This window comes from Anser brachyrhynchus (genome assembly GCF_964034855.1).
Source record: "Anser brachyrhynchus genome assembly, chromosome: 7".
Lineage (NCBI taxonomy): Eukaryota > Metazoa > Chordata > Aves > Anseriformes > Anatidae > Anser > Anser brachyrhynchus.
Genome location: NC_137701.1, coordinates 21,608,970 through 21,622,520, shown reverse-complemented (window position 1 = coordinate 21,622,520; position 13,551 = coordinate 21,608,970). Strand labels below are relative to the sequence as shown.

At 36.7% G+C, this 13,551-nt stretch overlaps 2 protein-coding genes across 15 annotated transcripts in view; one reads left to right on the top strand and one right to left on the bottom strand.

Annotated features, from left to right (window-relative positions):
* ABCB11 (ATP binding cassette subfamily B member 11) overlaps positions 1-13,551 on the bottom strand; it is a 68,987-nt gene that overhangs the window by 31,387 nt on the left and 24,049 nt on the right. For 4 of the 10 annotated variants that reach the window (XM_080600936.1, XM_080600937.1, XM_080600938.1 and 1 more), the window contains 5 exons: positions 9,140-9,236; positions 4,102-4,123; positions 3,651-3,698; positions 3,507-3,555; positions 1,140-1,381 (listed from right to left, as the gene is read on the bottom strand). In XM_080600936.1, coding sequence (XP_080457062.1) covers positions 1,140-1,381; positions 3,507-3,555; positions 3,651-3,698; positions 4,102-4,123; positions 9,140-9,209 — 431 coding nt within the window. In that variant the 5' untranslated portion in view covers positions 9,210-9,236. Of the gene's footprint in view, positions 1-842; positions 1,008-1,139; positions 1,382-3,506; positions 3,556-3,650; positions 3,699-4,101; positions 4,124-9,139; positions 9,237-11,393; positions 11,525-13,376; positions 13,453-13,511; positions 13,550-13,551 lie in introns of those variants that run through there. The other 6 variants (XM_080600931.1, XM_080600935.1, XM_080600939.1 and 3 more) reach the window with 6 other exon arrangements.
* Positions 1-13,551, top strand: part of DHRS9 (dehydrogenase/reductase 9) — a 32,378-nt gene that overhangs the window by 5,299 nt on the left and 13,528 nt on the right. The window lies entirely within an intron of this gene.

The window sequence follows — 13,551 nt, the reverse complement described above, 5'->3', positions numbered from 1 at the left end:
GTAGTATCAAATTATTCCTAATATCAGTGAAAGGCACTGAGTTGCTGGTATAACACTCAGATTTCTTTGAAACAAACATTTTTTTGTTGGTTATTGGATATTCTTTCAGACTTTTTTTTTTTTTTTTAATGGCCTGCAAAGAACAAGCTTTATTCTGTTTCCCCAGAATTTGGTATACTCACATTCTAAGCCAAAAGAGAAAACTATGTACCTGACCTGATCTCTTGCAAAACACAATCATGAAAATAACTCATGTGTCTATCATAAATACCCACTAACATTTTTAATGTCTTAATGTATCCTACCTGATGGCTAGTTGATGCTTGAGAGGAACGGAGGTCTGTAGCAAATCCTGTCACAACTGCCAGCCCCTTATCAGGGGCTGGCTTGGACAGTCTGGATATAATTTGGCCCCGGTCACCTACATTTAAAAATGTGGATCGCTTCCCATATGCTCTGAATTTCAGAGACCATTAGACAAGTGAGTTTTAATTTGAATTAATTATCTAATATACTATCACTCAGAGATTAGAAAACTCTCAGAACAATGCACTGCAAACCAAGCCTTAAGAAAGGTTACAGGTTCAAATTTGGATTTGACAGATTTTTATATATGAATGATTCATCTAGACTCCCTTTATTATAACTAATGGAAAGAAACAGGCACTGTTAAAGGGCAGTCCATCAGACCTGCCTTAGACATCTCCCATAAGCTAAAACGAATTGCATTCTAGAAGTGCACTTTTCTCTCCAATGATTAAAGTTTTGTGAACTTGCTCTGAAGTCATCAGGCACCTATAAGCACCTAAGTCCTAACAAAAATGTCCAGAAGTCATTATTACCTAGTGGATCATCACAGAAAACATATAAATGATTTCAGATGCATAGCGGATATATGTTATCAGAACAATCACCACCAAAGAATATCCTTGCTGACACCTAAAGCTGAATGAACAATATCCAAGCTGTCCTTCTCTCCCTTTAGCTCTGAAACAGGCCTTTGTAACAAAAACATGCTCCTTTTATGCCCTATGGATAGAAAATAGAAACTTCAAGAGCTGAGCTGGACCTTCTGTAGCAATACATTCTAGACAAGCCATAATAACACAGTAAAAGAAACAAGCACATGTACTACTTACCCACATCTTATTGTGGTGTTCTTTTCATTCTGATGAACAGTACCATTAATCCACACTATGGTGTTATTTACACATATCTTGCCTGGGTCTTTAAGCTCTTGCATTTCAATGTCATATTCAATAAATGTGTCTGCCATTGCACCAAACACAAGCAACACGCCTGGCTGGGCTGCTCCATGAAGAATAGCACAGAAACTACCAACGGCCATCATTAAAATTTCCATAGGTGAAGAAAATCGAAACTAAAGAGACAGGAAAAAAATATGGTCTCTGCTGAGAGGTAGTCTCCATGTTCCTTGTATACTGATAAATCATTAATCAGGTGGATCAAATACAAAACCATTCTCCTTAAATGTCAGCATTTCTTCAATACAGAAAGAAGACAAATCTCTCTCTCCAATCTAATCTAATCGCACCTGTAATTACAGTCTCATAAATTATGATGAGCTCCCCTTAAGTATTTGACAGCAGAATCCAATCATGTGAATGAATGTATTATCATATAATATTAATAGTGCAATATCACTCCACATTATCATCATGCCAGACAGTAGCTAAAAGATTAAGAATAGTAATTATAATCCATATATATAGTCAGCTGTGCAGATTTCTTGTGAGGAGGCAGAACGGGAAAAGGAAGGAAGGAAAAAGCCTTAGGGCAATATGCAAAGCCTCTGAATAGAGCTTGCCAATTTCTCAGAAGTCTGGGGTGCTGTGGTAGAAAGCCACCTGAATGTCTCAGAGCAAGTTCTCATAGTTAACATCCTGAAAAGCATTAGCTAGGCCAGTCAATTGTGCACAGGCTCTTAAGCTACAAGAAATATATAGAAACATGATTCATTATGCAGTAAAAAAAGGATTGTGCTAAGCCCTATTGCCTTACATTTGCCATGGGCCAAAAGCATTGACACATGCAGCTGGTGACTCAACTAAAATACAGTGATTTAAGTTACCTTGGTCACAACTGTGTGAAGTCTGATCCTCAGGTTGAAGTCGTGTAAATGTATAGACCAAATTGTGCATATAGAAAATTAGTATCAAACACTATATATTTTGAAATAAGAGTATGAAGAAGAATTTTAGCCTGTTGAAGGTTCTGTACCTTCAACAGGTTTAGCCTGTTGAAGAACCTGTCCAGGTTCTGTAGGTGCTATGAAGTGTTGGATAGAAGAAGGTGTGGGAATTTGGAGCACAAATGGAAAAGGGATGTTGGGACAGAAACAAGATAAACGGAAAAACAAGTCAACATACAAGAGAAATAAATAAAAGTTTTTTTCTGAAAAAAAAAAAGAGCAAACAGTAGTACTATCACCGTTTTGCAAACTTTACTCACAAGAACTCTTAAGAATTCTCGTATTAAAAAAGCCACAAAAAGTGCACAGATATGTGATATTTAATCTTTCAGCACCTCTGATGCAAAAATATTGTTTAGCAATTACACTACAGGAGTTAAACAGCTCTGCATAAAAGGCTACAGAATTCAAACCCTTCTGCTCAACAAACAAATATACAATGGGGAAGAGAGCTTTCTTGGTTTCTGTAGTTTTAAATCTCTGTACATGCTTAGTTCTGTGTAGGCTAGTTCACGGGGAAGGAAAGACTTGTGATTCCTGCTCCAATTGCCATACGGAAATTGCATTTTGTATTTTGCCACAATTCTCTATCTCTGGGCACAACCACAGTGGCCAAGTGTGGACTGTGTTCTCTCACACTAAGATTTGAGATATTTAGCCAGATAAGAGTACAAGCCACATGGATGTAACTGCACTAGGCCAGTACTACAGTCAGGGCCTTACTAATTTGGACACATTACAGGCAACTTGCATAAACTACATGCAAAACAAATAATAAAAATTGCTGCATGCTGCTGGGTTGGATATCTCTCTTGATGGGTCTCCAAGACCCATCAAATGTACTACCTAAGGCTAGACATACCACACAGTGTTGAGCATTTCCAAGTTTCTATAGTTACCAAATCTTATGATACCAATACAGTAACTACAAGGGACCTAAATTATCTGCCAAAGATTGCACAGCAAGTTTTTGGCAGAAATAAGAATGAACTGAGGTCACCCAGATCCTTGATGTGCAACTTAACTCTTATCCCCATATCTACTTGTAGGTTCAATATAACATGTTTAATAGACAATTATGACACAGATATTGATAATTAATACTCAGCTGACAAAATGAAGAATAGTTCTGTTAAATTCCTATTGACCTTAATGGCAGGATCTCATGCCAAATAGTTTAATTCCTTACAAATTTGGCTTATTCACAGCTATTCCCCAAAACAACCGCATACATTATTGTCATTCATTCTACAGAACCATATAGACATCTATATCCATTCATTTCATTCATTACCAGCTGAAAGAAGCCAACACGGACAATTTTTTCTTTCTTTTCTGATGACCTTCAAGAACAGAAAACATACAATTATAAACTTGTATTTTAGTATTTATTTTGTTCTATATGCAAAGATAGTACACAGAATTGAACTTAACTCACTTTTCACTTTTCTTTTTTTCAGAAGGCTCTTCATAGGCATAGAAATTCCTAGCAAAGAAAGGATAAGATTTTACAATCATTTCTTTATTTTCTTGGTTAGTTTTCTAAAATTACATTTTGTTTCAGATATTTTGCCTAAAATTACTGAAGAAACAAGCTATTTCGGATTTCTTTGGAGTCAGTAACTTTATGGTACTTTTAAACTTTAGATGGGGACTAGAGTGGAGGTTGGATTAAAATGATCTGAAGGTTTACGCATTGTTTTATAATCAGCACCTCAAAACATCGTTGCAATAATGGATTCTTTGAGGTCAATTAGAGAAACAACTATCATCCAAATTTTTGGATAGTCCTTATTTAAGACTACAAATGCTTCAATTTGATCTGATTACATAAACTTTGTTGAATATTCCTAGAAATATTGATTGTTCCATATGTGTACATGACTTACTCTGATTTCTTGAAGCTGTTACCTGTTGGGGAAAATAAATGCAGAGTTAATAATTATCATTCAAGTACAAAATCTTCTGCAGGCATATGAAAAATAAACCCTGGAATCCCATGGGAACTGTTCCTAAATTATAAAGCATCTTATTTCCACTAATACATCAAGTCAGGGCCAAGAACTGACTCGGGTCTAATAATGCCCTGGCAAGTTAATATCAATATATGCCTGTTTTCTCTTGAAGTAGTCATCGTAAGTTTTCAGTCCCCAAGGTGAAAAAATGCTTTTCACTAAATACATTACTCAGGACATTTGCTAAAAGTCAACTCATTTTCATTGCAAACATTTTTTCTAGTATTGAGCTAGTTCACTTGGACACTATCTCACCAAGGAATACCCCACAACAATTCAGTCTGCTGACAGTCCATGTGCGCTCCCTGAAAGGAGGAGCTGTAGCTCATCATTCTTGCTTTCCAACTTAGAGATGACAGATCCTGCAGAAAAGGGGCAGCTGTGTCACTGGAGAGTTAGAATAGACGCTGGTGTCTTTTCTTGGGATGTTCTCTGAGGAACTGTCACTTAGAGAAATGGAACTATGCTACAAGATTTAATTGTGCTGTAGTCCCCAGGACAGGTCTGCATTTAGCTTCCTTTCAAGAGATGGTGTTAAAGATGTCATACCTAAAGCGCAGCTTGACAGTTACCCCAAAGATGTGTCATCGTAAGTGCTGATGTATAAAACATTTGCTATAAGTCTGTTGACATGACCATGAAGAAAGAGCATTGTATATGCATACATATGTAGATAGCACAGTTTGGATAACCTAATGGCATATGCACCTTGCTCAAGTTTACCATGTACTTGGCAGCTTAGCATCAGATTCAGAACCATGGTACGTTTTTCAGCCAGTCACCTTCCTTTTTTCACATCTAGTGACAATATGTAGAGCATGGACTAGTCTGTCTCATGGAGCATACACAGAGGGTATGCAATTAAAGGTTTTTCCCCTATCTCTAGGTTTTTGCATTTCCCAAGGCAGCAACATTAGAATTAAGCAGTCCGAGTTTGGGACTGAGCAGAACAGCTGATTACATCTCCTTTATGGAGTTAGTAAGATAACTTTATTTGGCTTTAGCTAACACCACTTTTATTCTGCTCTGCTTGTTACCAAGGGATGGTAAAAAGAAAATATATTTTCAATAAGGACATACGTACATCCCATGAATTCCAGAAATTTTCCAGGAAGGTTTTATACTTCCTAATTATTAGTACAAATAATCATCTGGTGTTAGAAAACAACTGGTTGTGAAAGAAAAAGAAACATCTGTTTTCAGTTTGCTGGAGGTTGGCAGCTGGTGACATCTATAATGATTTGAAACCATTCCCAGAGTATTCTCCAGGATTTCTCAGAAAACAAAAGGTTTAGAGGAAGCTTCCTCTGCTGGTTGGTAATGTGAAGTGTATCACCAAAAAAAAAAAAAAAAAAAAGAACTAATTGGCTACTGGGAGGAAAATTTTAAAGGGAGAACAAAAGAACCTGGTACCTGGTGAAAAAGCACTCTGAGACATATTGATTTAGAGAGCAAAATAAGCATGCTCCAAAGGTGAATAAACCTTAATCTATAAATGTGAAGAGGAAAACAAGAGTATAGCAATGCTATTCAAGAGTCCAAGGAACAGAGATACAGCTATTGTGGGCCTGCAGTTTCTAAGCAGGAAGAAAAATTGGAATGACATTACCTATGCTTAAATTGAAGGAAAGAAACAGATGAGCAATAGTTCACACTGTTGTAATTAAAAAAAATAGAAAGAGAGGACACAACATGATTTTTATAGTAAAGAAAATAATGTAGGGACAATGAAATAATATATTAACCATAATGAAAAAAAGCTATAGTAATCTTTGAATGCTCAACCAATTTTGAAAATTGAATTATTATTTTTTTTAATTGCAACTTGAAAAAGCATAGAATCAAGGAAAAGCTGCAGAACATGGTCAAGAATTTGAGTTTTTACTGCTGTTGTGAGAACGCAGAAAAAGGAAGCCTGAGAAAATCTGATACTTGAATCAAATGAAGAAAAATTGTACTCAAAAGGCTCCCAACTAAAGTTGGCTATTAACTATACCTACAGTTGCAGTGTTCAACTGTTAATCCAGAGTGTGATAATTCTTAGTAACATGTACAGAAGATGGTTATTGAAAAATACCTCACTGGAAATTACAGAGTGGAAGAAATCACTCAGCAGAATGCCAGTATCATTTTAAAGCACTGATGCTTCCTTTGGGGAAGGTGCTCTAACAGTTCAGTAAACTGCCCAATACATTAAGCAGAAGACAGCTGCATTTCTGAGGAAACTGAGAAACCAGAAACAACACATAATAGGCCAAAAAATCCTAACTGTAAAAAGGAGAGTGGGTTTGATCCCACTAGAAAGTCTTTTGCTAAAGTCCTATAAAGAGCAAAAAAACAGCAAGCACAGAAGACAAACCAGTAGACAAAAAGCGACCCTCCAGCACAGCTAGATAAATACAGTCAATCTGGCAGATCTAAATAAATGGCTGGAACAGACATGAAGTTTTCTGCCCTAAAAAGGCATACCCCTTTACCTATTCACTCCCTTTTCTGTTCAGTCTTTCCCCCCTTTCAACAAATACTAGAGCCCAAAATGCCCCAAGCATTTAAACTGCCTTCAGCTAGCAGCCTCAGTTAAAAGCTTAATAAAATAAAATAAAATAAAATAAAATAAAATAAAATAAAATAACAGGGAAGGTGAGTGGGGAGGTCTGCATTGCTTCAGCATGCAGAGAGCTGCTCGTTTCACCAGGATGCAGGGTAGTGTGTGCTGGGGTAGCAGTATCTTGGGAAGAGAGCAGACTTTCAGGAATGCTCATGTTGGTTTCTACCACAGCCATGGGGCCAAAGTTGCTGCTGCTGGATTGCAGATTTTAAAATCAGCCACACAAACCAGCATTCCAGCTTTGATTTTCTCACAGAATCATAGAATCATTAGGGTTGGAAAAGACCTCCAAGATCATCTGGTCCAACCATCCCTCTCCCACCAATGTCACCCACCAAACCATGTCCCTAAGCACCAGGTCCAACCTTTCCTTAAACACCTCCAAGGACGGTGACTCCACCACCTCCCTGGGCAACCCGTTTCAATGCCTAATGCTGTTTATGAACATATTCAAGCTATTAGGAGAATCATTTCCTTCACTATCATCTTACCAGCTGTTACAATAGATTTGAAGTTCCTAACAAAAATAGTACCTTGGCTCCGTTCGACAGGAGATTATCTAGTCCAGGAGAATAATCCCAGCAAAGTGAAAGATATTTGATGAGGATGGTTAAAACCAGAGGAATTGTCTGGCTAGCACAGAGAGACAGAAGGTGGGAACATAACACTTTCTACACACAAAGCTCTTGTTCATTTCCTAACTTCAAACCCCCCAAAAATCACATGTACCATCTGCTAAAGGAACAGCTGCTTTTATATTTGCAGATATCAGTCAGTCTCTACAAAGATAAATACAGTCAAGGCTCAGTCCAAGACCGAACTGAATACTCCAGATATGTTCAAACTCTACCATTATGCTCACAGTCCCATAAGATTGATAAGATCCCATCCTATTGTGGATGAAGATTTTAAAATCAGCTACACAAACCAGCATTCCAGCTTTGATTTTATCATAGAATCAAAGAAACATTAAGGTTGGAAAAAACCTCCAAGATCATCTTGTCCAACTGACCCCCTTCCACCAATGTTACCCACTAAACCATGTCCCTAGGTACCACATCCAAACATTCCTTAAACATCCCCCTGCAATCCTGTAAAACCCAAGGAAATTCTGAAACAAATATGCCCTGCTACATCACTCACTCAAATCTACAGCAATGACTGTACAGTGATCATTGCAGATTTTCTTATCTATCATAAAATTTTTCAAATTAAATAAAACTCCATAGTCTTTATCATTGTCCAGCTTGATTGCCCTAACAAATCTGATGGAGTCAAAGAAAAAAGAGAACCCAAGACAATAAAGTACACTCCTCATCTAGCTGTTTTGTTCAGAGCCCACCTGAAAACACCTATTCTTGTGTTGGGGCAGATGAAATTGGGAATGAAGGCCCTTTTTGTAAATCCCAATAAAGCCCATGTTTAGTACACAGGGTATTTCATGCACGGCCGGGAGCATTTTGTTAGGTTCTGCAAGAAGGTTTTTAACGGAAGTTTAAATAAATCCAGAGTTAGACCACAGCTGCCAAGGATTTTAAAAATACAGACTTAGATGTTTATTTAGGGAACCTGGTGATATTTGAGTGATGGAATCCCCTTGTGAACCCCTTTTACTCTATGTATGATGCAGGTACAGATGTACATTACTTTGTATTGCAATTTATCTTCCATTATGTGCTATTGTTTCGCTTTCTTGTGTAGTTTATATTTAAGATAAAATTTTAATGCCTCTCCCATTGTCTGCTCTTCTCAAGTCTTATAAAGATCAGTCAACATATTTAGCAATTTCTCTTCATTTTTCTCCTCCTTGACTCTTGCTGCATTTGGATTGACAAACTGAAAAAAATGCACATTGCAAGGGAAAAATGGAAGAAAAGGGGAAAAGTTCTGAAGAGGAAAAGGAATGCAGATCTTTGCATAGAACCATCTCATTAGTATTCTGCCAAGTAGAGATAAGCAGCTCTAGCAACCAGGGTAGACAGAACTTTTGAATTTTTTTTCCATTTACTTGTACACCTAAGTGCTGAATACAAAAACCTAGGTAGACACTGAATATGTAGGCTGATAAGTAAAGATTGTCCATGAGAAGGGATTGTTATACATAGCTTTTACGGAAATGTTGTTTTGCAGACAGTATACCCACAGGTTCACAGAACAGCAGCAGGTGCCACGTAACTGTGTATTTATTCCAGAGCATTTGCTTTGTATTCTGTTGACTATCCGCTCCACTTAGACCACCCACTACGAATTTTACATGCTTTATAAAATCTGAAACTGACTGAAGAATAAACTCCTTATATTTACCATCCAAGTCAAAAGCACAGTTATCCTCTCCCAATCTCTTGATGCTACGCAGAACAACAGGGTCAGACATGATGATCAGTTACTCAAATCCAAAGTCCTGAAGAGAAGAGGTGGAGAAAAAAATAGTATCAGCATATGTTAGCCTTTGAACATATAATAATATTATGTTAAATTCCTGCTTACCTCATCTCTGCCCTCATTTTGCCCTCATCCCAGGGCAATGCCCCCGATTACAGTGCAGGTTGTAACAGAATGGACAACCCAGGCACAGTGAAACTAGACTAGAGAAACATCTCGGAGAAGGATCTGCATAGCACCCCAAAGTGCAAATCTTTCAAAAGGCTTCGGAACCTCCTACCTTAAATGGAAGTGGCTCTGATGAGCTTTGCAGCCTACTGCAAACAGCCCTGTCCCTGCTAATGGTCATATTAAAATTAACTACTGCTTTTATGCAGATGACATCTGTAGATTATAGCCCAATACGACAGATCCTGCCTAAATTACAAGGGAGCAGTGAGCAAGGCCCAGCCAAGCTGCTAAGTGGCCAGTACGACCGTAACAGAGGGAACCCTTCTCTTTTCTTTTATCATCTGGTCCTGAACTTTACATCTCTGGCATGTGCATCATCAGTAAAACGGGCTGGAAAGACCTAAGTCTCTTGGTTAATTCTAAACATCCAAGGAAGAATTTAATTATTCTTGTGTCATTTTGATGGATGTTTATCAAAAATGAAGACCTCCACAAGCAATTGCAGTGCTTCAACATCCTTATTGCTAAAATAAGTTTTTTCCTAATATCTAATCTGAATTTTACATGTCAGAATTTAAGCCCCCTACTTCTTATGCAATCCACCGTGGATATGGAAATAATACTCTTCCACTTTGCAGGTAGGCTGTATATATTTGGAGAATACTAAAAAGTCTCCCTCTTCAGAAGAATAAAGCAATTCGTTCCATTTTCCTTTGTTGGCTGTACTTCCCAAACCTCTGATAACTCTCACGAGTCTCCTTTAGATTCTACTAAGTCTTTCTTGAAGTGATGAGCGCATAACAGCAGTATAGCACAAGTCTTACCAACACTGAGTAAAAGAGAAGGATTATTTCACATTTCACAGATTATACTCCTGTTTATACAACCCAGTGTGACATTCTATTCTTTTCTTTTTTTTTACAAAAGCATCACTCTGTTGATTCACATTCAGCTTGTAACTCAAAAAAAAACTTAATTTTTGCAAACAATTTTCTACAGAGCCAGTTGCTTACAAACTATATTTTCACAGTTGATTACTCCTGTCTGCTCTTACCAGATTTTAATAGCACTTTAAATTTTTCAGCCCATTTTTCCTGTTTGTTAAAATGATTTTAAATTCTAGTCCTGCTCTTCAGCATATCTGCAGTCTCTCCCATTTTTATGTCATGCTCATATTTAATAAGTATATCATACATTCCATCATCCATGTCATTATCAATATTACTGGATTATAATAGAAGACAGACAGACCTCTGCAGAACTGCATTCAATACATCCCTTAATTTGGACATTGGTTCATTAATTGCTACTCTATGGATGTCGTTTTTCTTGCCTGAAAGTTTCTGATGAGCAGAGAGGATTTGTTGATCCACTGGTCAGTAAATTCTGACCCCTTCACGTTACGTGACCCCCTAGATTGTGAACCAAATTCTCTCCTTAAATACATGGGTAAAGCCAAATCAGTGCTGTAACAGCAAAAAATCTGACGAGGTCTACAATAGTCACTGACTAGGTAAAACCACAGGGTTTTTTATTAATTCCCACATACAGTGAAACAATTTACAAACTTAATCATAATTTTTCTGTTCTCTCAGACAGATGGCAAATGGTTCAAACAAGGCTATGTTATTTCCTTGGTTGAAGTCTCTGCCATGTGCACATTCCCAAGTATACTTTATAACAGAGAAAGCATGCAACACCCGCTTCTGACTAGAAACGAAAGCATCATATATACATCACCCTGTTTCACATGAGGTCTAATCTACAAACCATTAAATTTCAATTCAGCTGAATTTGCATCTGGCATACAGAAGAGGAGTTTTAAGAAGGGCTTAATTTCCAGATAATAAAGTTTTACATTGAAAAACTCAGTTTATGTTGAAATAGAAATAGGTTCCCTTAAGAGCAAGCCTATATTCCTGGTGGTTTAATGTCACTTGAGCTTAGGTTTTCACTGAAGAAGATGATAACAATTTTCCGCAAGTGAAAAAAAAAAATCACTCACTTCTTCAGTGAAACTACAAAGCTTGATCTGCTTTCTTTATCCTGCCTTTTCCAGTGTCTGATTAATTGAAATAGTCTGAAACAGATCTCCAAAAACTGTTTTTTCAAATCATCCTAAAGTTCCAGAAGTTTCTTGAGAGGAAAAAAAAAAAAAAGGTTATCAGCTAGCAAAATGTTGGCAGTTTTGTCATTGGTCACAAGGTCAAGACTTTTTTTTAAGTGTCAATTCAGTTGTGAGGTTGAAGCTGGAGATCTGTAAACAAAGCCTCTGCTACATTTACAAAACATAAGGAGTTTAACAGTGAGGAACCCTTCACAGTGAAGTGATTCTAAGAAAAATACAGCTTAAATATGCAACTAATCTTAAGGCTTGACTGTTTTTTTAACCCTAGGTATGTGTTTTTAGGAAGGACGTGTTCAAAAAAAATTTTAAATTAAAATTAAAGAAAACCATGAGTGTGAGAAAAATAAGACTACGATGTTTTTATTATTTACAGATTTCTGGTTCAAATGGTTAAAGCATCTATGACTGAATTAGTGACACACGGAAGATACAAATTTCAACCACTCATGTTTCTTTCTCCAAATGATGATAATTTTACCAGCAATTTGTCCTTTTACAGGAAGCCATCGTTTGTTTCCAGATCTAGTACAAACCGCTTTGCTTGGGTTAGCACACAAGTAATGGAACTGCATAAGGAAAGCTGACCTAATAGACAAACAGCTGATTTTACACTGAAGTTAGTGCATTTGGAAATGTTACCTGGATTATGAAAACAAGTGTTCTGTTGGAGTAAAGAAATTATATTCCTTCCTCTTCTGCAAACAAAATGAATCTAAACCTTAAGGGTGGTATTTACATGCACATTCTAGCAGCTTTAAAATACTTCATGAGTTCACAGCAATTATAAACCTGATTTAAATTAAGTGATATACAAGCATAGTACTGATTCTGGCTCCCAGGGGAAAAGCTAGGAAGTGGTTAAAAATAAAGTGCATTCCTGCTTCAGAAAGATAAAGAATAGTGTCATACTGTAAATTGATGAAGGAGGCAAAAGCAAAGCAAAGCAAAGGCATTCTCTGCCTCATCATCTTTCAGCTATTATTTGACTTTGAAATCATAATATCTATTCCAGATTTTTTTAGTAGAACATTGTAAAAATCAGTCTGCCCTTTCAGTGCTGTCATCATGCTGAGAAGTCTCACTTCAGTGCTTATTCTGAGACTGTATTTTAACATTATGATGTATTTCACAACTCATTTATTTTTAAACCTGAATTCTGATGCAGTTGTTAAAAATGAGGAAAAAAAGATGAAAGACTAGAGTAGCGATTCTTGTTACAAATACTTGCTAGGCCTAAACTTTCTGGAATTACCTCAATTTCTATTTTTTTTAAAAAAAAAAAAAAAGGTGATTGCCCAGTATTTCGGAAATAAAACATTTTTTCCTCTGTTTTCTGAAGTTAAACACATCAAATACTATCCACATACTATCCTGTCCAGCAGGCATCATTCATTACCTTATATTAATATAGAAGATTAGCAAGCTGAATTAGAATACTAAAATAACCTTCCTTAGGGTCTAGAAGTTTATCTGGGGACCACTTACAACATCTTGAAAAATACAGATGTTGATGTCTCCATTAAGAATGATGTAGATAATAGAAATCAGAGATAACTGAAGATTAGATCATCTCATCTGCCCCTGAGTATACAGAATAAAAACTAGCAACAGAGAATATATGAGAAACAGCACTGAAGTGAAACTGCATTTTACTCTAGCCAATGAAAGTATGACCGCTGGATTTTTTGATAAACAAAAATCTTTAAGGAACTCAAAATCTAGATCTTAAAAAGCAGTACTTTGCAAACAGTGATAAATTAATATATGCTATAGAGGGCATTAAAAGCTGGTTGTAAAAGTTCTACCCCCCCTCCCCTTTTTTTTTTAATCTACGTTGCTCAGATATTAATGACAGCATACCTGCAGAAAGACACTTTGCTTCAAAATATGACCTGAATGTCTTGTTCTTCAAATAGTCCCATTCAAAAAGCACTAACTGTGCAGACAAAAATTTAGCATTTGGATTAGATTATTTTGAAGGAAAAATACAGGTACCTTTCAGTTCAGGAAGTTCCATCAGTTATCTCTGAAACAT